General features: G+C 39.8%; 4 protein-coding genes across 6 annotated transcripts; 3 read left to right on the forward strand and 1 right to left on the reverse strand.

The window, feature by feature from the left end:
* The first annotated feature begins 166 nt into the window (after positions 1 to 166).
* Positions 167 to 5,579, forward strand: vps36 (vacuolar protein sorting 36 homolog). Its single transcript, XM_054625971.1, has 14 exons — positions 167 to 328; positions 527 to 595; positions 708 to 778; positions 934 to 1,048; positions 1,170 to 1,259; positions 1,773 to 1,859; positions 2,351 to 2,383; positions 2,593 to 2,670; positions 2,911 to 3,045; positions 3,167 to 3,232; positions 3,408 to 3,472; positions 3,849 to 3,933; positions 4,107 to 4,183; positions 4,299 to 5,579. The coding sequence occupies exons 1-14, from the start codon at positions 233 to 235 to the stop codon at positions 4,378 to 4,380; spliced, it is 1,149 nt and encodes a 382-aa protein (XP_054481946.1). The 5' UTR covers positions 167 to 232; the 3' UTR covers positions 4,381 to 5,579.
* A 1,462-nt stretch (positions 5,580 to 7,041) lies between these two features.
* Positions 7,042 to 14,228, forward strand: LOC129113593 (thrombospondin type-1 domain-containing protein 1). The gene is made up of 8 exons (XM_054625983.1): positions 7,042 to 7,213; positions 8,040 to 8,156; positions 9,014 to 9,408; positions 9,509 to 10,169; positions 11,372 to 11,533; positions 11,629 to 12,049; positions 12,152 to 12,686; positions 12,796 to 14,228. Exons 2-8 carry the CDS (start codon positions 8,105 to 8,107, stop codon positions 13,426 to 13,428), a joined length of 2,859 nt encoding a protein of 952 aa, XP_054481958.1. The 5' UTR covers positions 7,042 to 7,213; positions 8,040 to 8,104; the 3' UTR covers positions 13,429 to 14,228.
* Positions 14,229 to 14,293: 65 nt separating this feature from the next.
* fgl1b (fibrinogen like 1B) lies at positions 14,294 to 16,583 on the reverse strand. The gene is made up of 9 exons (XM_054626536.1): positions 16,563 to 16,583; positions 16,382 to 16,480; positions 15,855 to 16,122; positions 15,491 to 15,650; positions 15,238 to 15,335; positions 15,012 to 15,100; positions 14,798 to 14,923; positions 14,638 to 14,702; positions 14,294 to 14,474 (listed from the first exon to the last, which is right to left on the reverse strand). Exons 1-9 carry the CDS (start codon positions 16,566 to 16,568, stop codon positions 14,294 to 14,296), a joined length of 1,092 nt encoding a protein of 363 aa, XP_054482511.1. The 5' UTR covers positions 16,569 to 16,583.
* Positions 16,584 to 17,890: 1,307 nt separating this feature from the next.
* Positions 17,891 to 24,114, forward strand: tpte (transmembrane phosphatase with tensin homology). Of its 3 annotated transcripts, none has more exons than XM_054625827.1 (19): positions 17,891 to 18,034; positions 18,568 to 18,660; positions 18,776 to 18,856; positions 18,954 to 19,001; positions 19,109 to 19,270; positions 19,709 to 19,828; positions 20,848 to 20,947; positions 21,110 to 21,173; positions 21,305 to 21,369; positions 21,567 to 21,627; positions 21,717 to 21,798; positions 22,101 to 22,189; positions 22,315 to 22,376; positions 22,477 to 22,557; positions 22,969 to 23,074; positions 23,169 to 23,266; positions 23,352 to 23,447; positions 23,545 to 23,615; positions 23,726 to 24,114. In XM_054625827.1, exons 2-19 carry the CDS (start codon positions 18,614 to 18,616, stop codon positions 23,826 to 23,828), a joined length of 1,536 nt encoding a protein of 511 aa, XP_054481802.1. In that variant the 5' UTR covers positions 17,891 to 18,034; positions 18,568 to 18,613; the 3' UTR covers positions 23,829 to 24,114. The 3 variants fall into 3 exon arrangements, with proteins under 3 accessions (XP_054481802.1, XP_054481804.1, XP_054481803.1); XM_054625829.1 differs by lacking the exon at positions 17,891 to 18,034 and adding an exon at positions 18,056 to 18,154; XM_054625828.1 differs by lacking the exon at positions 17,891 to 18,034 and adding an exon at positions 18,075 to 18,200.
* The last annotated feature ends 424 nt before the right edge of the window (positions 24,115 to 24,538 follow it).

Raw genomic sequence — 24,538 nt, forward strand, 5'->3', positions numbered from 1 at the left:
AAAATAATGACAGTTGGTTTGGTGGCATCATTATTGCTAAGAATTGATTTATTGGCAACACAAGTATTAATTCAATTGATTATAATTTATATATATATTTTTCATTTTTTTATTTTCGTGTTTCTTAGCAGGCACAGACAGGGCACTTCTGAACAGCGTACCGGAAGTAAACATAAAAATGGGTTTCGGCAGCAGAGCAGAATAGTCAACAATCTGTCTTGTAGTGGTAAAAATGGACCGCTTTTCTTGGTCAAATGGGCTCCTGGAAATAAACGAAACTTTAGTGATTCAGCAACGAGGTGTCAGACTGTATGACGGTGATGATAAGGTATACTATTGCTTTCTGATTGCTTAGTGTGTGGCCTGACACAACAATACAGCAGCTACAACGTTCATGCAACAATGTCAATAAGATAACGTCAGCTGAATGAGGCAACACTATTGACGTTCAGGTGCATAATTATGGTGGTTGGTAAATAAATATGAGACAATATTAACGTCATGTACTCTCCTGTCATTGGATTAGGCTAAACTTGATGTTGGGGTTGCCCTGTTGAGCACCCATCGGTTGATCTGGAGGGACGTGAAAAACCATGTAAGACAGCAGTGATTGTGTGAGACATGGTGCCATTGTTCACGTGTTTGTCTTTTCATATGTTGTGTGCTGACTCTCACGACGACTCCTGTATTTCTCTTGTCGCTTGTAGGAATGCTGCATAGCCATGCCCCTGTCACAGATCGTCTTATTTGAGGAGCAGGCTGCAGGAATAGGAAAGAGGTGAGTGTCAGAAAATAAATCTTGTGTTGGGCACAGAAATATGAACATAAATTAGAAGCAGGCTTTCAGAATTACGTTGAGAAACGATGTTGATAATCATTTTAATTCACAAGAAGTACATGGTAAATTAACTATTGACTTATCTTATTCTGTAGTGCAAAAATAGTTATCCACCTGCATGCAGCGCCTGCCAACAAGGAGCCAGGTCCCTACCAACAAAGCAAGTACTCCTTCATCAAGCTGTCCTTCAAAGAACATGGGCAGATTGAGGTAGTGCCACTTATAAAAGTAGTTAAAAGAGCATTTAGCTTTGTCTTTTCATCTCTTAATGAGCATTCTTAAGTTAGACTCTATGTTTGATTCTTTACTACGTGGTGTCATTTGCTCACAGTTTCACAGGAGGCTAACAGAAGAGATGACCCAGAAGAGATGGGAGAATACACCAGCCTCACAACCCATCCCCACAGGAACCGGCTCTCAGGTTAGAAGCTGAACAGATGCTCCTTCTCATCCGACTAGAATCTTAGCTGTACCAGCAAAAACTGCCTTTCAGCATTTAAATAGGTGATGTACAACATAATGACATGCCTATCAATTCAATTTATGTACCACAGGATGGCAGTGTTGTGACTATATTATTGGGCCAGTCAGAACTTCTGTGACACGTACTGCTCTATTACTTGAAATTGACATTGACATCCATTTAGGAATAGTAATCCACAGCAGAACTCACACCAAAGTCAAAATACATTTCTGTTCTGGCTCTCTGTGTACACGCTGTCCTTTCTTTTGCATTAGCTCATGTGTTTCTAAATGAGTTAAATTCAATTTTTGACAAACACTATGAAATCATAGTCACTAAAAAATTTTTATGGACTGTAACAGCACAATTTGTTCCCTCCTCACTGTTTGTCTTTCCTTGCCCTCTCAGTCTTCTTTCAAAGGGCATGTGTATTTCAGAACGTGTGTTTTTCTTTCCTTTGTGGTCATGCAGGCAGGAAGAACACGTGCCGTGGGGATTGTTGGCATAGAGAGGAAGATAGAGGAGAAGAGGAAAGAAACCGATAAAAATATTTCTGAGGTACTGTAAAGCAAAAGTATTGAAATAACAAGAAATGTGTCTCCTCAAAGCTCCCAGCTGAAGTTTTGTATTTAGCTATATTACTACTGAAATGACTGTGAGGATAGTTGAGAATACAGAGTGGTTTAGTTTAAGAGGTTCCTCTGAATGTTATTTTTTTTTTCTGCCAAAAACTCACCATCGGAATTTATTGTTACTGACATTAATTCAAGCTGACCACAGCTGTCATTAGCCATCCATGAATTTATGTGTTTATGCAACCTCTGTTGGTATTTTTTGAATATGAATAAATATAAAAATGACATATATTTAACTTAATTAAAAGAATGTTGAGGGTGTGAGCTAGCAGTTTTATCCTCCAGCCAAAGGATGGGTGGGGTTTCTGTGGAATGATGTTTAAATTAAATATGTAGCCATGAAATTTTTGTGGTCTATTTAATTGTGAAAATTGTGAATGAGCCCTGTTACCCATTAGATCTCTTTTTTTTAAGGCCTTTGAGGATCTCAGTAAGCTGATGGTGAAGGTAAAGAATGATTTCCTTTGTATGTTCATATTTTACTGTAGTTGTTGATTTAATACAGAATTATTTACCTTTTTTAAAATCTTCTTATATGTTATCCATTTTGCTGTATGATTGTTCCAACATCATAACCATAGATATCAAACCTGTGTTAAGCTCATATACGGCTATGCTGTGGGATTTGCTGAATGATTGTCTACTTTAACTAACAGGCCAAGGAGATGGTGGAGCTGTCCAGATCTATAGCCAACAAGATCAAAGACAAGCAGGGAAACATTACAGAAGATGAGGTATGAACTTCAGCATAATCACACACGATAACATGAAGACAATGGGCGTGGTTTCAAACTACTGTACATACAGCAATAAATAATCATAAAGTACTCCCTAACCTCACTGGACCATTATGCACACAACTTATATTGTGATTACTTAATGCTGCTACACCATATCAGTTTTTAGTCTTAATTGCCCACAATTTTTTTTCAAATAGTTTTGCTTTTTATCAACACTTATGTTCTGCTTTATAGACAATTCGGTTTAAGTCCTACCTGCTGAGCATGGGTATTGCTGACCCTGTTACCAGGGAAACGCATGGATCAGGTACACATTACCATATGCAGCTAGCTAAGCAGCTGGGAGATATGCTACAGGCTCCTCTGGAGGTAAGTTTGAATTAATGTCATGTGTTTTATTTTTACACAGCCCTGGATCAAACTCTAATTTTAGTCATCTACTTATTTTATATTCCATTTTGCTCTTGCTATTTTCTGCCTACCCTCTCAGGAGCGTGGCGGTATGATGGCTCTCACTGAGGTGTACTGTCTCGTCAACCGTGCTAGAGGGATGGAGGTAATGCTCACAGATGCACAGGAAAAAAAAAAAAAATTAAATTGTACTTGAGTTGGCATATCCATGTATTTTCACTCTAGCTGAGCTAATTATACACACCTTTGCTATCTTTACATTCAAACTGCACACAAAGGTCTTTGGTGTCAAAAGGTCACTTTTCTTTCCCTTTCCACAGCTTCTATCTCCAGAAGATTTGGTAAACGCCTGCAAGATGTTTGAGTCGTTGAAGCTCCCGTTGAGGTGAGTTTTGTTTGTATTTTATTGTTTAATTTATCTTTGCCCACCTTCATACATTCATTTATGTATAGATCAGGCTTTGTGTTTATAAGATAGATATAGTGGAAAGTTGACGCCTGCGCTGTATCCCAGAGGCCAGACTCTTCCTGTCTGACTTCCTGTTGTTTGAGGTATTGTCAAGACCTCTGCGGCTGTCATTTCCTGTCACTTCCCAGTGTTACAAAAGACAAACTGGCCTTTTTCTACACCACCTTAGTCCTAGTACCCGCAAACTGGTTGCTGTTCTTCAGTCAGCACCCTATTTTAGCTATATAAAACATCATGATCTCTCACAAACACACACACACTGTTTCCTTCATCCATCTTGTCCTCTTTGTAGGCTGCGTGTGTTTGACAGTGGTGTGATGGTGGTCCAGCTGCAGTCTCACAGCGAAGAGGAAATGATAGCCTCAGCACTGGACAATGTAAGCGTTACCATTCCAAACATTATACTGACACTGACACGCTTAAGACTGATCAAACAGCATGCCGTCTTGGATATATATCTTTGAAAGATATCGTGATAATTCACAGTCGCAAACCTTTAAGTTCAAAGTTTTAATTTCACGTCCTGTTTCCTCATGTTCTTCTTCTACAGGTGACAGACAAAGGCTCTTTGACAGCAGAGGAGTTTGCAAAGTTCTTGGGTCTCTCCGTTCTTCTCTCTAAAGAACGGTAAGTTGTGAATCTCATTGATACAGGCGATCTGTTTTACTACACCATTTTGTTGTAAGATTATTGCTGCATTCAGTCACACAAGTCCTCTTCTTTATTCCTTCCTCATCTCCAGGTTGTTGCTAGCTGAGAAGATGGGCCACCTGTGTAGAGATGACTCTGTTGAGGGTTTGAGATTCTACCCAAACCTCTTTTGACCTGTGCATTATTTTGTAAAAAGGGAAAAAATACTTTTCAACTGGGCTGCACTGTCTCTGCTAATAGACTAATGCATTGCCACTACAAGAGCGTACCGGTGTCTGCTGTACTTTGAGCGTTAATATACCTATTCAGTCTAGACATGATTTTTTAAACAGTTGGTGTTCTGTTAGTGGTAGATCTTTACAAATCCACTGTAGGCAATACCAGCTATGTTTCTTTTTTTTTTAAATCCAAGAGCAAACTCTGTCTTAAAAGTTAGCAAAGAGAAACTTTTCCAGAAACTGCTCAAATACTTTACATGCAGCAAAGTGTTCCCAGATTTGCTCTGCTTGATGGAGTGATCATCATGTGCATTTAGTAATAAATAAGTTTGGGAAAATGTATATAATAAGATATCCAGTGTACATTTTCTTCACACATTCTTTTGTCGCAGAGCGTATACTTTCTTTTTTACGAGTATGGATTGGTATGAAAGGCCCATAGCGTTTTGATTACATGTTTTCCAAAGTAAAATATACATTTCTGTAATAAATGAACAAGGAGTGAAGCTTTGTCATGCTGTCTCATCTTCTGAGGAGGGAGTGAACATGCCCAGATGTCCAGCTTACAATGAATTTTAAAACCCTACTTCACCTTTCATATTGCTTTGGTCTCTCAATCTTGTCTATTAAACCACGATTCATGTCCCTTTGTTCTCCAGTCAAACTGTTTTTGCATTTAATAACTTTTGTCTACAATACATTCAAGAAAATGATAAATAAAATAAAATGCCTGATCTGCTGTCAATTTGGTTCCCAGTGAAAAACAATAGGGCATGTGGCCAAATCACTATTCAGACAATTAATCCTTTCATTACAGAAGTTATGTTGTAGGAAGGTCAGTTGTGACAGTTTTGAAGCCAAACTGGAAGGTAAGCACCCTGTTAAAGTGCACTTGTAAAATCACATTACCATGTATACTCACAGTAAATCAAAGGAAGAGTATAACTGCATAAGTAATAATGTATAATGTGTGATATAGGCATATTGTAATAAATCCCATCTGGTCTAACTAGCCTTATGTCTAAAAATTCTGCTTTCTGCTAAGATTGTTACCACTTTAATTTATAACCTCTGAGTGTCCCTGTGGAGCTTCTTACACACAGAATAAACAGTTCTTTGTTCCTATTGTGAACTGAACTGAACAGTAAAGGGTGTTTTATTTTCAGACCAGCTTCCTGTTTTCAGCTGTCTCTCTCTCTCTTGAGGAAATTTGAATGTCTGTAGAGCACTCCAGCTGATTAGATTACCCTGCCTTGTTTTGTTCACTCATATAATTACTTGTTTCAAGAGCTGAACTGAGGCAGGTCTGATCATAATGATTTGGGATTCATGCATGACATTGAACTTTTGCTGAAACTAGGTCCTGTTCTTGCATGCTGCGATGAATTTGCTCAATGGTGCATTTTAAGTTAATCCATTGAGCTGAGTGTCATCTGCTCAAATCTCAGTAAGGTTATCTTTCATCAATGGATAATAGAGGAATACATTTGTCAGTATTTTTATGTGGGGGGAAGGTCATCTGATGTTTGTGATGAATAGTTCTTCTGTTTACTTGTCATGACTGCATTGTATAAAATGATCTATTTTGTTACCCTGCCTCCTGTTCAAGTTATGATACACATTGCTATCCTGTCTGGTTTTCCATATGACTATCATTAGATTATTTTAAGACTATCTTTTACAACATCTTCATACAAAACAAATATATCTGTGAATGCCTATTGAAGGAGTGAATTATCGATCCATCTGTTGGATCTTACATATTACTCCATGTAGTCACTTTCCTCAGTTTTTCTGATGACCCAGGTGCCTGCTGCATTAACAATCTCTTTATTGCTTTTATACAGTATAATGCAATTTGTAAACTGCCAGGAAAGAAAAGGGTCTTTCATTTGTTTATTTTGGCTATTGCCTGTAGCAAAATTCATTTTGTATAAATGAATCTCCTTGTGAACATGCTGCATGGGTTTTTCCGTATGCTACTTGAGAACCAATATTTTTGGAAATGTACTATCTTAACAATTTTATTTTATTTTAGTTCAGAACAGAATTGTTAGAGCAACTGCAAAACCCACTTTAACTTCTTTTTGCATAGTGTCCCCGTGAAAACACAGTTTAAAAGAAACTTGTTATGCATCTTATAATAAGATGCATAACAAGTTTCATTTTTTTCTAAAGATAGATTTGATTTTGTAGCGAATAACGAAGGTTTCAGGGGAAATGTATCGGAGTCAAAGTATCAGTTTTCTTTGCAAAATGTAGTGAAGTAAAAGTGAAAGTCAACAGAAATATAAATAGTAAAGTAAAGTACAGATATCCAAAAAAACGACTTAAGTACAGTAACGAAGTATTTCTACTTCGTTACTGTACACCACTGATCTTATTAAAGGTGCTTGTTGGATTACAAAAGTAATATTTGGTTAAAACATTTACTCAATCATATTTATCTCTGAATGCTTTCTGGGGGAAAAAATATATAGTCTATTGGTTTGTTTACCGCTAAACAGAAGCCTACGTTGTCTTTACTGTGCAAATAGTGAGTTGCGGGTGATGTGTTCAGAACGCCCTGCTGTGAGCGAGATCTCTCACGCGCACTGAACACCGGCGCGCGCCTTTTGGAGATCTCGGTTGTGTCTTTGACCCTCGTCTCTACTGTCCCATTGTAATCATCTGTAGTTTCAGTCGGGGAAAAAAAAAATGTTTTAGCAGTACATGGAGGAACTGCTGTTGTCAGCTGATGTGTTGGGACATTTCAGTGGAATTATGCAGTGCTGAGTCGACAATAAATGTGAGTATTAAAGCTTTATTTTCCAGCTGAAAGCGATGACGGTTATGAATGTGATCGAGATCTTAAACTTTAGGTCTAAGTAATACATACAACATACAAAACCCAGGTTTAGAATCATGGATATGTTTTAATTATGTATTCAAAAGAAGTAACATTATATATTCAGCTTTCTTTGTGGCTAAACACAGATACATTTGAGATGAGTATAAAGGAGATGCTTACTATTTGGTTAGAAGTTGACAATTAAACTCTTCAACCAAGAATAAATATTAGGGATTTTTTTTGGGACCAAACTATGGTGAATTCAAGTAGTGTAATTTAAGTTCATGCAACCTTATGTGATTAGTCCATGCTTCTTATATACAGACTTCTGGTCCAGGCTAGTGCAAAGCAAAGCCCAATAGTAGGATATGTATGGGAGTGTCAAATACAGGCAGCAGCATGGTGCCAGAAACAACGTTTCTTAAAAAAGTCTATTGTTTGTCTACGGAAACAGTAGAGAAACAATAAGTGCAAACTTTGCAAGAAACCAAAATACAAGGATTTGGCTCTACTTCATAAGTATTTGTTATGGACTGCTTGTCTGCTCTCCCATTGTGAAGATTGAAGGAAGAGACGCCACTGTTAATCCCCCCCCCAAAAAAACACCTCATGGTCACAGCTTCATGTTTTAGTCTTCCTGTTTACCTCAGAGACGTGTACTACACATCTCCCATGCCTGATTCTGTCTGATGACGCCCACAAGCACTATTAGTTGTTGCCTGCTGCCTTCTTGTGGATTCTTTCGTTTGTTGTTTATTTTGTGGATTTTTCCTCTGATTTGTAGAGGTCAGGGATGGTGGAAGAGGGCGCTCATGTGGTGAAGGAGAAAACCGAGGCACAGACATCGGAATGCCACAGGCTGTCTCACTGCTGCCCTTTCTGCTGGCGCTCATGGGATATGGTGAGTGTCGCCAAACAACCTTAATAACACAATTGAAAAGGCTGGCAGGATCATTGGTTTTTAAATCACTTAATCAAGCAAACACATGTTAACTTAACTGTGCTCTACCACCCTGGAGGCCAAGGCAGAGGAATGGAGGGTGCAATGGATTGTCAGCCTCTTCCTCTTCCCACACCCTCTTTGTTTTGTGAGGATGTAAGGTTTTCACAACAGGATCTACGCACTACACAGAACAATAGCTCTTAAAATAATATGCAACTGTGCGGCAACATTTTTACTTTTTCCCTGAATACTGATAGGCCAATTGCAATTTAACTGGATGTCACCTAGGAAATACTGTATATAAATAGGCCTATACATTATTAGTTGTTAGATAATTGTGCATCAGATTTTGGTATCATAAATCCTGATGAACATGTATTATGTTGTCAAAAGAGACACTACATAGCATATTTCTCCCAGATTGATTTCTAAAATCAACCAAAAATGACAGTTTTTCTGTTATACAGTCAAAACAGGATGCTGTTTTCCGCATCTAAACAGATATTAGGATATATAAATTATAGAACATGTCATGTTATTGAGTCACTGCAGTTAACTGAGACAGAAACACTCCCTGTGGCCACAGTAGCCAACAGGTTGCAAAGTCACATCAATAAAAACAAGAACAATGAAAAAGCAAATGTACAAAAAGCAGCAGATATAAATACAAAAAGACACGATGACAAAACAATGGGTGAGATCACATATTATCCACTATGTATGTACTTGGAAATGTTTGTGCAAGGATGCATAAACAATAATTAAAATGGTCTTTCTTTTTGCCTTATGTGACTTCTGTGCATCCTTTCCTGTAGCTTTTGCAGGGCTCAATATCTGGCCCTCCTTCCACGTTGCCCTTAGCAACGCCAGTGTTTTTGTGGACTTCAGCACAAAATCCAACAGCAGCACCATCCGCAACACGAGCCTTTCTCTGGTCAACACGGACACCAACACCACCCTTCTGACCAGGACTATCCCCAACAACCAATCGGACGGTAGGGTGGAGTTCAACTGTTCTTGTTTCCTGTATGCGGGAACTTTCCGGTTCTTGCTGAGGCAGACCAGCATCACTGCTGTATCTCCTTCTAATGGCACTCACCACAGTATTGCAGAGAGCACTACCTGGTGGTGGAGTTCTGAACTGCAGGTTCAGTGGCCCACCTTTCACATCGCTGTGGACAGGGCCGGGAACCACTCAGGATCATTTCAGGCAAGACAAGCAAGATCTCAAAAAACATTAAGGTTTATTATGCTGCACAACGAGTATCAGAGTGATTCATACGTCTCTTCTTCTCTCTCTCTCTCTCCAGGTTGGGATTTCCACTAATGAACACTTTCAGGCTTGCTCCAGCGGCATTGACTCGGCTCTCTTCTTAGAAGTCAGCTACTTGGAGTACAACCAGATAGGGCGAATCAGCATCGACAAGGTCCAAGCCCGCACAAGACACCCGATCAAACCCCTCCGTTCCCAGAGTGTTGAGCTGTCCTGCGCCTTCCCCTTCACCGAAAGAGACTTCATTCGAGTGGCTTTACGGTCTCCACATGCAGCACAAGATGTGAAGAGCTCTGGACCTCTCTACCTGTCCCGCATCTTCTCCTACAAGCTGCTGGTGGAAAATACCAACGCTTACAGGAGTGGTTGTGAAGGGACGATGACTGTCAAACTGATAACCCCACCGTGTGCTCACATCAATGGGAAAGTATTGCTGTATAAGGACGCAGGTGTTGGGAGAGGGATTGCTGTTTCCTCTGGGATGGAAGCAGGTGAAACAGCACTGATGGGGTTTGGACCAGAGGAGCCCTCTTCACCTCTGCTGGCCTTTAACTGGCTGACCCAGGGAGAGAACGAGACAGAATTCAACTGTTCTGTGTTTTACACTGGAAGGAATAAGTACTGCTTTCGTTTCGTTTTCAACTTCAGTCGCTCCCCTAGTCCTGCACAGACCTGTTTGGTGGTTCACAGGAGCGCAGGTGAGATTAAATCGATCGAAACATTTACATTTGGCTGCTGCCAAGAATACATTCATTCATTCATTTCCATAACCTGCTTAAAAAATACATTTACACTGTGAATTTCCTAAACTCTGGAAGGAAAGAGTTACTTACTCCCTGTCAATCTTAAGGAAAGGCTTCATTAAGGAGTAGGCAAAGTGCCCTTTTCATGTAAGACATGTTTGACCGGCAAAACAAGAGAAGCACAGGTGTTAAAATTCAAATGAATGATGGCTGAATTCCATTTAGCTGCTTCCATTTCTGAATCCTGATGTTGTGTCTGCTTGCTCATTGTCACACTGTCATTCAATATTTATAAATAGCAATATCCTGTCGAGATTGAACATTGCATCATAAAAGAAGTAGACAGCCTCATGAGATTGTTTTGCATTAAAGTCCAATCTTTAGAAGCGAACATAAAGACCACATCACTTATTGCTATTTTAAGGCATGATTGAAATAGTCATCTTTTTTTTCTTTTTTTTCTCGAGGTGAAGGGCGACCTTATATGTCTCAACAGAATAAAAAGATCACACAGTATCTTTGTATTCAGATGTAGAGCTAAAAATCATAATATAAACATCATAATATAAAACCATGAAATCAGTGCCAACAAAGCATATCCCCAAAATGCAGAAAATAGGCATAGTAACCTACAGCTGACTGGCCATGCCACTATATGAACTCTTGTACATTCCCTTGCATCCTAGTGTCACTAATATCACAGTGCATGATGTCACATTATCCTGAAATGTCAGCCTTAGTACATAACTAATTATTCTGTTATTTTGTATGCAGATACACAACTGAGTCATCCCTAAGAAATGAAATTGTTTAACCCCAACAAATATATATACATAGACAGCACTAAAGTTAAGGCCATTTACCAAATTAGATAATAAACCATTGAACTGTCGCATTTTCGATATGGTCAGATGCTTTTGGAGCTGTGTCCTCCCTCTGTCATCTTTGGGATGAAGCATTAACTGATCGATGTCATGTGATATGATGTTTGCGTATTTTTCAGCTCCATGTAGAAGGTTCTTATTTGTTATACCTCGACTGGCTTATAATTCCCTCAAAATGATCCCAACATTGACATTAACAGCACATAAGTAAGGCTTGCACACTTACTAATTTAACTGCAATTTTAAATGATTTGATAATGTGTTTTTCTGCAGAGTCATGGGGCCCATGGCTGCCGTGGAGCGCCTGCAGTGTGAGCTGTGGAGAGGGGGTGAGGGAACGAGTGCGTGAGTGTTTGCTGCCCTCAGGTGTGGGAGGGATGCAGTGCACTGGCATGGTGAAGGAACAGTCCCTCTGCTCGCTGGAGGACTGTGTCGGTCAGTCTTTTCACCCGTTATCTCCTTTTTTCTCCTTTAAAAAAATCAGCACACCACACTTTTTTAACATAATAATCTCCCTTTCTTGTTCCCAGTCTTGCCCGTTCCTTCTCCATCCCTCCCCCCTGTGGCTGTCGGAGTCGCCCCCCTAGGTGGTAACATGGTTGTGGTGGCTGGTATCTCCATTTGCCTGGTTGTGATTCTGGCTACCGTTGTGGTGACGTTGTGGAGAAAGCTTTGCAAGACCCCTCAGTGCACCTCTGTCCGCAGAGGCTCCATGCATTCCCCTGGAGGACGCAAGCTCTCCGATGAGGCGTCCATTTGCGGCCACAGCCTTCAAAGACCAAGCCTGTCTGACTGCCACGGCCAACCGGGGGGAATGGGTTTGGGTTTAGCCCAGAAAGACAGGCCTTCCCTGGGCAGTCAGCCTCTCTCACAGTCCCTGGTGATACCTCTCTCACAGGACCCAGAAAGGCTGTCCCCCACGGGTCAGAAGATGCTGCCACCAATATTTGGGTAAGTTAAGGATCTTCTTCACTTTCATCACCTGAGAACGTTATAGTCAAACCTTTTCTGTCACTCCCCCAGTCTTAAAAAATAACAATATTGTCTCTCTAGGTACCGATTGGCTCAGCAGCAGTTGAAAGAAATGAAGAAGAAGGGGTTAAAGGAGGCAACACTGCTGTACCATGTCTCTTCAAGCCCAGTCCATGACACCCTTGTAGGGACATCTGCTTTACCCACAAACTCCCCCATTTCTACACCAAGTGGACTGGCTCATCCCACACTCCCTTTGGGCCTCCAGGACGACGAAAACCACGATCAATTTCGGATTGCAGATAACTTTTCTGAGCTGCCATCGCAGACTTCCAGGATCACGCCGGACAGATCGAGTCCCAGAGTGGAGCTGGTCTTAGGTCCTTCTGCTCATGCAAGTGGGGGCAGCTCAAAATGGCGTGACCGCACTGCAGACTGGGTGGAGATGGTAGAGAGGAGTGGGTTAGTAGGTATCAGAGGCGGAGGAGAGGCATCGATAGGAAACTCCTATAATAAGAATCCACATTTTCGCCGGACTTCCAGTTTTAATGACACCAAACCCCAACTTCTATCCTCTGTACACTCCAGACAGTTCAGAGAAAGGAGCATGACCCAGGTCAACTATCCAGCTTCATTTATGTGTTCATATATATTTATTTATATATTGGTATTATTTTTTGATTGAGCCTTTTTAATTAACAGAGATAATTCATTGTCCTTTTCAGGTGGGATCTCGGACCCTTCCTGAAGGAAGTTGTTGGAATAAAGGAGGACGGGAGAGGCAGCCATATAGCTCTTACCCCATTCCAGAGCACGGGGTCCCAGAGTGGGCTAAATCCAGACCCCAGAGGAATGACCAGAGGAAGCCCTGGATAGAGACAGCTGCTCCCTGTCAGAGCAATGAACTCAAACACACAGGAACCAACACAAACGGCATTTCAGCATCTGAGAAATATGCTAAAGCAGAAGTCAGTGCTGCTCAGGATAGGCAAAGAAGTGGCGAGGCAGGAGGTGGAGAGGGAATCTCAGGGATCGGGGGTCCATTCGCGGGGCTTGCCAGCCTCAGTGTGGATCGTGCTGAGCAGAACTGGAACCGTCGCGGCCCATCGCCTATCCAGAGAAACATCCTGGCGCGGAAATTAAAGGAGGCTCAGTCGTGCTCTGGGGTCAAGGGGCGGCAGCGCAGCTCCACCTTTAGTGTATCGTCTTCGGAGCAGAGGAAAGGTCGCTGCCACTCTCTGCCAATGTCTGGAGGCTACAGCAGCAGCAGTGGTGGCTCGCCCTACAGGCTGAGTGAGGCAGAGCAGAGGATGTTGGACCTAGATCTGTCCTCGGCATATGTAGGGGAGGAGGATTAGAGGTCTGTAGTAATGCACCAGGGAGGAATTCCCATTGCTAGTTACATGTATTCCTAACCTAAATCCTCTCTGCCATATCTGTGACTTAATCCTCACGCAGACACACATATCGGTGAAGATTGTATTGTATGTTTGAGATTTTGGAAGTTCGCTTATATGAGAGGGAGAGCAAAAAAACAACAACACAATTTTCTTTTTGAAAAAAGCTATTTAAGTTTCCATTTCAAAATGTTTTTGTTTTTTTATTGGAATTGTTTAATTTTCAAAATTTGATATGCATTATAATTTAACATATAATGTCTTCAGAGTGTCTCAGTAGTTTTCTTTGTGTATGAACTACTGGTAAAGCATTTACCTTTATAAGTCATGTTGCCTTGTATCTGTGTCCACTGTACAAAGTGAGTATCAGTACAGAACAGTACAGAAGAGTTTAGTCTTGTTCTACATTGCTGTATGTGCTTATTTGATCATGCTGTGAAGTCCCACTGTGCAAAATAGTGCTGTTGTGAAAGTCACTCTCACTGTGATGTTTACTGCTAAATGACAATTTTCTATGTGTGACGTAAGCAATGTCAAGCATTTTACAGAAGTCAGAACAGCACTATGCAGTTTGAGGACAGTCAAATATGAACATCAGTGAGGCATTTTTGCTGAGATGCTGTTTGTTTTATTGTTTGAGTAATTGTATACACTTCACAGAAAGCAGTGCCTACTGGAAAATGGAAAATACTGTACTATAAACATTTGATTATGATTTCAAATGATGAAACAAAGGTTAAAGTTAAAATACAAAGAATTGAAACACATCAGTCCCCTCATTTTTTTTCATTCTGAATCACACAAGGGAATATGAAGCCTGTCATTTTTACATTTCCCCTGCTCCACTGCCTGTGACATCCAAGAAAACCAGAGGCCGCACCTTCATGGTGGTGTGTCTGAGGGAATACCAAAGGCCTCTCCAGGTCCCCCACACCACACCATTGTCATTCGGGCCCTTGTACTTCCCTCTGCGGTAGAACTTCCCATTTAAGTTTGCAGCATGACATCTATGGATAAAAGGTAAGTACACAATGTCAAGGATGTTACATTATCCTGAAGACAAATTGAAGCAATTCAACCTTAGTGTATTTTAAACTGTTAAAAAAAAAAAATCAAGGCAGAACAAAACTGAGAACTGACAAGTAGTGATACACACTTGAAAGGTCTCACCTGTTGAACCACCAACCTGCACTATTCTCCTCAGCACAGTGGCCCTGAAGGTAGCGGTCATTGTCCTGTCAATGACCGTCATCAGTGTTATCACAGTCATTATTTGCACATTGTAAGTATAACATGATATATTGGTAAAAAAAAGGGATAGATGACTAACCTGATCTCTGGTGCTGAACTGCATGCCGCTGAGGCAAGCAGACCACTGCTCCACCATCCCCCCACCACTAGTAAGAGCATCTCCAGCTTTACCGCTATACACTCCATACTGGAGACGATACTTATCCTGGAATAGGCATTAAGGGAAGGGATGTTTGTTGGAAATCACAGTTACTTGTGAGACCAATAGAACTGTAAACAACTGTTTATCTTACGGCCTCATCGGTGATCTTGAAGTTCTCATAAAATGCGTAACTTTTCTGTCCATCCCAGTCCATTAGATCAATCTTCACCAGGTTCTTACCTTCAGGGCACAGAAATATAGGCAAGAAATGAGAAGAAGAAAAAAACAGCAAACCAGGCAGAACATTGAAGAAAAAAATATTTCAAAATAAAATACTGCTTATAAAAATATATTCTGGAATTTAAATAATTTCTGACCCTCTGAGAGTAGCGAATACATGCGCTCATTCCCCAACCAAAACTCATCATTCCACAGTTTGAAGTCTCCAAAGCCATCTTTGTAGTCTACCCAGTCTCTGGAATGAGAATTAGGCAAATATATGAGCTAACAGGAAACAGCTGTGAGGTTCACCTACACAACTCCTACACTGTAATCTGATGCTTTGCATGGATTTTAAGATGTATAATACTTCCATATACTGTACGTAGGCTAGTTTCTTTGCTTAAATACCTGTTGAAGTCAACTTTTCCATGCCGACGTCTCTGAAACACAGTCCACCCTCCTCCATCCTCCATGTCACAGTAAGCCAAAAAAGGTTCCTGGTGTAATTTGGGTCTGATGCGGTAGAATCCGCTTGGTGGTCTCAGTCTGTCAAACAGCTCAGAGCAGTCTAGGAAGATAGCATTGAAAGGGCTTTAAAGATACCTGATTATCATACTTATCACTGTTACTCATAATACACTTACTTCATGTTGAATATTAGGTACATTCATCATTATTTCATGAAATGTAGGCTATGTATATTTGATGTTTCAAACTCTTACTTAAAATAAACACCCAAACACTCATATGAAATGATGTGAGCTTTGCTTACCTTTGTCATAGACAATCAAATTGCCTGCTGGTGGAAGTGGTTTAATCCATGTCATATCAGAGCTGTCTAATGTCCCACTGCTGTTGTGGTTTACACCAGGGGCTGTGTCAGATTCAGGTTTAGTATTTGCCAACACAGGTTGAACTGGCCGGAAGTATTTGTGCATCTGCAAGTGCTCAACCTGCCAATCCCCAATCAATAGTTTATTCTCCAGTTTCCTTATGCTGCGCATGAGAGCTGCTGCCTCTGGTCCGCATGATTCCACTGCCTTCAATGATGAAAACCAATTTCAAGTTAAACATGACATTTCTACTGTTGTTTTAATACAAGAGAGGCCACACCTACAGCAGGCATCTATGAAACAGATTTGACTTATTTGGACTCTCTGGTCTTTCTAGGAATTATAGTTATTATACAGCACTGCCCGCAATTTATTCTTTTTGAACCAAATGTTTTCCATTTTCAACATCAATACAAAAATACTGAAGATACTGAAGCCCTTAACGAGTTTAGAATAAGCTACTTACTGACAACGGTGTAGAAGAGGCCATGGTTGGGCACACCAGAGCCAACAACAGCAGCACTGCCATGACTTCTGGGAAAAAGTCCTTTGTTGCTATAACAGTCTGAAATTTTAAACACGATAAGATACACCAAATACTACAATTCTTCAAACTTTCTTCAAAAATATATGCACCACAAGCCTACCTTCATTTCACGAAGCCTCCCCTTGTTTGCTTCAGGTTCAGTGTTCTTTTCCTCTAAAAATGTGTCAGTATATTATTTATAGGCTGGGCTGGTTCTGCATGGTCCACATTAGAGGATCCAACCTTGCCAAACCAGCCAGTTTGACGTTTTCCTTCTCCGTCAACATTTATGGTATTTGGGAAGAGTAGCTGATCCCAGACCTGAAAATGCCCTCATGGAGAGAAATTGTTGAGAGGACTCCAAATTTTTAAATACCAGAAGTACTGCCCTTTGTATTTTTTCTAACCAGTATTTTCTTCCCTTTCAGATTTTGGTAAACAAAATCATTCTAAAATGTGTATCAAATACAAGTTCAATAAAAAAAAACGATGACTGAAAGTGGACGTTGTTGTACGTGTACAATAAAACTAGTATATGCTAGTTCTACAGAATAGAAAAAAAGAGTGCATATGCAAAACAATACAGGGTTCAGCAACCACGTACAAATAAAAAGGGATTTAGGGGGAGATGTTGATTAGAATCTGCCAACTTCGCAGAGCCTAAAAATATATATAGCCTATATATTTGTATACCCAACCCACAGTCAAAAGATCCAAAGGAATTCTTCAGTTCAGTATGAAATGAAGCATAGTACTTGCTGTCTGGATAGGCTGTAGATATGGCTCCCCCATATAAAATCACATTTATATATATATATATATATATATATATATATATATATATATATATATAAAAGTTAGCCATTTAGTTTTAAGCACTTAGAAATCCTGGTTTTAAAAGAGCAATTAAAAGTATAAAAGAGTACAGTTAAATACTGGTTTTGTAGTCTACTGGTTATTGTTTTGCCTCAGACTGCAGTTTCTTTTACCTTTAATTTAGGATTTCTCTGGGTTTTTGCCAAAGTTGAACTTTTTGTTTATAGTTCACCTCTAACTGGAAAAAAAACATTTCTAACTTATGCAAACTTTTCCCACGTATTTGCAAATAAAAAGCACTCCTCCAACACAACGTTGTCAATGTTGATCATTCCTTTAACATTTTACACGTTTGCAGCCAGACTTTGAACGCGCGTTTAATGGAAACCAGATGTTAGGGAGGGAGGTGTGAATCGGCTTTATCTTCCTTTTTTTTTTTTTTTTTTTTTACTTTCTGTTACAAAAGCTCTGGACAGGTATGCTTATGTTAAGAGTCAGTCAGCTGTTTCGTGTCAAACCAGAGCACAGATGAGTAAAGAGGAAACAAAAAAAACAAAAACAGGGCTGATTTTCACTGAGCTCCAGGAAGTCTGAAACCGCTACGTTTGCATAAAAAAAAAAACCCAAGAGGAATAGTGGATGGAGAGAGAGAGAGAGAGAGAGAGAGAGAAAAAAAAAAAATCTACCCGGTTAACCTTTGAACCGTCTTCCTTTGTCCTCACAAGAAGAAGTCACAAGACAAACTCCTGTATAATTTCACGAATGACAGTCCAAACGGTAAGCAAGCTGCGGCAGTTTCGCTTGGTTTTTTGGTTTTTTTGGGGGGATTGAACGGATAAACAAACAGTCCAGGGAGAGGAAGGCACTGAGGCAGGGAGCTCAGAGCAGCTGATCCAGGTGCTTTGTGTGCTTAAATCTTGGTTTGTTTTCATTTCTCTCAGAGGTAATAATGAATTGTGGGTGACTCGTTTTGTTTAGCAGTATTTTCTTGTGTGTTTTTTTGTGCATCATCTACTAACTTCATTAACACACTGGTTGCTAGGTTAGTTCTAGGAAGCACTTATGCACCCTTGATGCTGTTTTTAAAGGTTTGATTAAAGTTCAGATTCATGTGAAAGATGCAGTATTTTATATCAGGAAAGCACACAGAAGGTTTTGTCCTCTGGATGTATCTCTCTCTCTCTCTCTCTCTCTCTCTCTCTCTCTCTCTCTCTCTCTCTTTTTATTTTTTTTTATTACACTGTAACTTTGTAGCAACATGCTGAACAAGAGGAGTTTAATCCTTCTGCACTCTTTGTTTTCAAATGCAGAAACTACACATTCAGAACAAAGCAAGAAGGAAGACACACACGCATCATGTCCTCTGTCCATTTCAGTCCAGGGTCGGATTCAGGTGTGAATGGGTGAGGAATGCCGTGTATGCTGGCTAGCTCTGTATGTGGATGTGGTGATGGTGTCTTTTTCGGTCTGCTATTTGTGAGGATTTGATCATGTTTGTGTCATCTAATTATCTATTAGGAACGTTGCAAAGATGGAGGATGCTAAAGTTAAGATTGACGATGGAAAGGATGAAATTGTGGTCCCAGACACAATGTATCAGTAAGTGTATACGGCTTGGACTGCGGACAGTTTTTTAATTAACACTTATATTCAGAAGGAGAACATTTAGTGGCAAACTTTCTTTTATCCTTTGCAGCAATATCCGGAAGAAGATAGCACCGTTTGTTACGTCCTTTGGATTTCGGTAAGTCTGTTTTTGGAACACTTTTGGGATTATATTTAGCCAATGATGATTATTTCCTTGCCTGGTAGTGTTTGATGATCATTAAGTTTTTCCGTCTATTCGTCCAGTATATTTGGCGTGATCCTGATCCTAGTGGACTTTGTGCTGGTGATTGTGGACATATCCCTGCCAGCCAAGAGCAGAGAGGTTGGAAATGCCTTAGAGGCCGTGTCCCTCACCATCTCCTTCTTCTTTCTCGCTGACGTTCTCCTGCGGGTCTATGTGGAGGGGTGAGTGAGTATAGCCACTTCTAAATCTTACCTTTTTGTGAAGATTATGTTAATTATTTTTTTGACACCTTGTTAGAAGGGGGATAATTCAGTCACTAGTTCGTGGTGTGGCTGTATTAGAATATTCACATTTAGTTTATCCATGCCTTCAGTTATCTCTGCACAGTTGCTTGCTAGTGAATGTGAGTTCAAGAAATGTTTTTAAAAAAGTGACTCAAACATTCCCGGAGTCCCCTGTCAGCAGAAATCCAGTGTGATTAGCTGTTAAACAGGAAGTTCTGAAGAGGAAGCTGGACAGGAAATGTGTAGCATGTACTGGGGCTGTTCCTTGGGGGACGTATTGAGTATCTCTTACTAAATACTTTCTACTACAGTCATTTTAGTTTCACACACATACTATAAGTAGCGTGTTAATTGACTCATGTTGTGTCTTTATAGGTTCAAAGTTTACTTCAGCTTCAAACTGAACATCATAGATGCTTGTGTTGTGGTCATCACGCTGGTGGTCACCATGATCTACACCTTCACTGACATGTCAGGAACCCACCTCATCCCCAGGTACCTGCATTCCCAGCTATTACTAGAAATGGCCCACACGTGTGTGTGTGTGTGTGTGTGTGTGTGTGTGTGTGTGTGTGTGTGTGTGTGTGTGTGTGTGTGTGTGTGTGTGTGTGTGTGTGTGTGTTAGACTTCGGTGCATTTGTTGTGGATAAAGAATTATAAAATTCGAAAAGAATTTGGAAGCTCTGTGTGGTCTGGAAGAATACTTGGATTTGGGTATAAAGGTTTAGGTTTAGTACCTGGAGATTCATTGATAATGATCCTCAGATTGATGTTCTGCTGATTTAAAGCCCCCGCACAAGCATAGTCCATCCACACAGGTGTCACTTATGCTGTTTGATTAGACCTCTTCTCAGAACTGTGTGCAAACTGTGCTCACTCAACATCTCCCTCAGTCTCCTGATGGTTTTGTTGCACAAGGTAGTGTGTGACCATTTACGCCTTTGTCCAAAGAGTTTTGGACATCACGTAATTCCCAGATTCCATCTGACAGCCAGGTTAATAGAAAACACCGGTGTGGGTTTGCAGGACTATTATTTAATTTAAAAAAGCCTATATGGAGCATCCTGCTGTACAGTAGTACTACCAAATTGTGGGGACCCTTTCGGAACAATAATAATAATTAAAAAAAATCCTTTACCTGTTTACTGTAAATTAATGCAAGGGTAAAAGCTATAATAATGCTATGCTTCAGTGGATTCTTTTTTATTTAAAATGATTTTATGAGATTGTGAAACACAATTCTCAAAATTTGGTTTACTCTCAAATCATAAAAAAATATATTTAGCATTTTGATTATACCGATATCTTAAAATAGGAATGTAATATTTTTTTCACCAGATTACCTAACTCCAACATCACACTACAGTACTTACAAATATAATTGACCATATTTTTTTAATTCGTTTTTTTAAATACCTTAAAATAATGTAGCGTACATTATACTCACTGCCATTAAAACTTTAATGTTTGTTTTAATGATTCATAAGTATATATATTTTTTCATTCTTTATCAGGGTGGTGAATTTTCTCCGTTTCCTGAGAATATTAATCCTGGTGAGGGTTTTCAGACTGGCCGCTCAGAGGAAAGAGCTGGAGAAGGTCACCAGGAGGATGGTAAGATCGTCACCATTGATGCATTGAAAACTGTGATTCCCTAAAGTAGTAAAGTTAAATGGAGTCTTCAGGAGGATCCCAGCTGTGTACAATTAGAGTTTGCATGAAAAGAGAAGAAAGATGTCTACTACTTCCTGATCATTGCCTTGTTATTTTTCTCAGGTTTCTGAGAACAAGCGACGTTATCAAAAGGATGGATTTGACCTTGACCTTACCTATGTCACAGGTAGATGTTAAATGCTGTGTAATGCCGAAAAAAACAAACATAAATGCATGTCAGAAAATACATATAGATGTCAAAAAATTTCAGCCTTAAAGAAATGGAACATCTGTTTGCATCTTTACCCACTTCTTCAGACCGCGTCATTGCCATGTCTTTCCCCTCCTCTGGGAAGCAGTCATTCTACAGGAATCCAATCAAGGTAAATCTGACACAGCCAGTGTACACTTTAGATAGCTTCAATCTAGTAACACTCAGCAATTTAAAAATGTATTAATTCATATGCAACATTGTTACAAAGTTAACCCTTCCAACATAAAGTTGACCCATAGACATCTAAGTATTCACACGCACACCTCCACAAGAGTCTTAACCTATTCCTGCTCTCTTTCTATGTAGGAGGTGGCGAGGTTCCTAGACACTAAACATGAAGGCCACTATAAAGTTTACAACCTATGCAGTAAGTTGGCACCTCCTCCAATCACATGTACTGCATTCCCCTTAGTGTAGAACTACAACAAACGTGTTATTCTCATACTTTGTTTCCAGGTGAGAAAGGCTATGACCCCCAGTTCTTCCACTACAAGGTTGAACGGGTGTTCATTGATGACCACAACGTCCCCTCATTGGAGTGAGTAACATTTTCTGTTGTGATTCCTGTCCCTTTTGTTTGTAATTATACTGAAGTAATTTAGATTACAGATCTGCAATTCAGCGGATTAAAGTTAAGATATTGATGTGACATTATTGACCACTATGGCTGGTGGTGACAATAAAGCTTATCTCATCCTATTATAGGCATGTTTACTGCCTTAGTAGACTGAATACATACAGAAACAGGATGTATCAATAACCTGCCATTAAATGTTGCACAATAGTTTGCCATCTTATCTCAATTTCTTAATTTGTTGTCTGCTACTGTATCTGTCTCAGGGACATGTTGAAATACACGGCGAATGTGAGGGAGTGGATGTCTGCTGATCCCCAAAACATCATCGCTATTCACTGTAAAGGAGGGAAAGGTGATGCCAAAGATCCCGACTTGTTTCAATATCATTTTGTGAATAAAATACTTTAATTTTGGATACCGGTGCTTTAAATGTGCACATTTCACTCTTAGTTTACCCGCTACTGCTCTCTTTCACAGGTCGCACAGGTACTATGGTGTGCACCTGGTTTATTGACAGTGACCAGTTTGAGAGTGCAAAGGTACGTCTCTTGTAGTTTGAGATTTATTCGAGCAAGGGTAAATGAATCAGCAAATGTTTTTTCTCACCCTTCCTGATATTCATTTCTGTTTGTCCACCAGGACAGTCTGGACTATTTTGGGGAGAGGAGGACGGACAAGAGTCAGAGCTCCAAATTTCAGGGAGTGGAGACGCCCTCTCAGGTTAGAGCGAGATACATAGTATGGAAGCATTTATCTAGAACTTCTTAAGGTCTTTGTGTAGAATTTAAAAAAAGAAAAAAAAAAAAAGGCGCCACTGGTGCCTCCCAGTACTATTCAACTGTGGCTGACAGAAGGGGTGAAAGCAACAAATAGAAATTACTTTTGCCATCAAAATAGTTTGAAAGATACTACAATCCCTAGCAGTAACATAATTTACATTACATACTGTGTATAATATGTATTTGTATAATGTACATACAGTATGAATCATACATTTAGCTATAAGCTCATCAATCTTGACAGTTTAAGACAGTTTGAATGGACTGTCAGAAGAGCAAATTAATTAGTTTTTGTCATAAAACCACTCTGTTTAAAGATGTGTTTTCTGTGTTGTGTCTGTGTGAACCACAGAGCCGGTACGTCGGGTACTACGAGATCATGAAGACCAAGTTCAACAGACAGCTGCCTCCACCTAAAAGCCTCATGATCAAGAGCATCCGCATCCACTCGATAGCAGGTAAACCCTGCAAACCACCTAACTTTATCCTTAACATATCTCTTTGTTCCTCTGCTAATATCTTTTTTTTTTTTTTTTTTTTGCTTTTAACCAGGTGTGGGTAAAGGTGATGGCAGTGATCTCAAGGTTAAGATAATTGTGAAGAAAGAGCTGGTATTTCAATGTGTTTGTGCCAAACAGGAAAACTGCAAAGTAAGTCACTCACTCAGCACATGCATTCATCAGGTCATACTGACCAATTATTTGTTGAATGTGTGAATGTTTTTTTTTTTTTTAGGTATTTCCTGATGTGGGCAGTAATGCAGCAGTCATCAGCCTACAGAATGGGCCTGTGGTTGAAGGGGATGTGAAGGTCATGTTTGAATCCAGTGCTGTGAGTGCTTTCATTTACATCGACAAACTACATATGTAAGTAGGTGTTTAGCTTAAGTGTCTTATGATTCTCCTTTTGTGTTCATCATCCCCATTAGGGTCTCCCAAAAGGATACGAAGATGTTCCGTTCTACTTCTGGTTCAATACGTCTTTCATAGAGGACAACAGGTATGTCAATGATGCAATGATTTATTTAGCTCTTGACTCGATAGTTTTTCAAAACTTTTTTGACATTAGTGCTGACTGTGAACTCTTCATTCCCTCCAAACTCTCCACAGGCTGTTTCTTCCCAGGGAAGAGCTGGACAACCCACACAAACCGAAGATGTGGGACCTGTACAAAGAGGACTTTGGTGTAACTATGTTCTTCTCAGAACCATAATAAAAGCCCTTTAGAAAGATGAAAAGGATTAAATGGCTTGTTACTGTTGCAATTTAAATAATGGATGGTGAGCATAAAGTGGTAGATTGAACACTAAAGGAATGAATGAGAGGCCTAAACTTAGTTATGTTCAAATGTTGTTTGATCTTGAGGGTTGCAGAGTCCTCCACTAAATCAAATCTTGTAGACTGCAGCGTTGTTCTGATGAATCGTGGCACTTAAACTGAAATGTATGATGAAAGGATATGTGGAAGAACTACCATTAAATGTTATGTTTTCCAGAGAATCAGTTGATATGTGTGTGTTGTGACTATTCTGGGTGTCCAAAAATCTAAAATGTATTTGCAACTGATGAAATCATAATGCTAAGAGGCTGGGCTGTTTGAGTCTTGAACTACTCCCCAGTGTTATTAATCCCCTCTGAATTATTTAGTAGATTCAAAAATATTTTTCTAATGCACCATGTCTACTAAATGCACAGTGGCTTCTTAGCAAAGAGAATCAGACGGAAGTGTGCTCACTGAGGCAACAGTGCAAACCACATACCAGTTTACAACACTTTCAGTTTCCTCAAGAAAGGTACGTCGGTTATCTGTATGTGACTTGTATTTGCCATTTCAGAAAAAGGCTAGGAAGCAGATAAACTGTTAATTCATTTTACATGTAGCGTTTTTGCTGGTAGCAGTTTTAATATATATTAAGTAATTAAT

Source organism: Anoplopoma fimbria, chromosome 24 (assembly GCF_027596085.1).
Source record: "Anoplopoma fimbria isolate UVic2021 breed Golden Eagle Sablefish chromosome 24, Afim_UVic_2022, whole genome shotgun sequence".
Lineage (NCBI taxonomy): Eukaryota > Metazoa > Chordata > Actinopteri > Perciformes > Anoplopomatidae > Anoplopoma > Anoplopoma fimbria.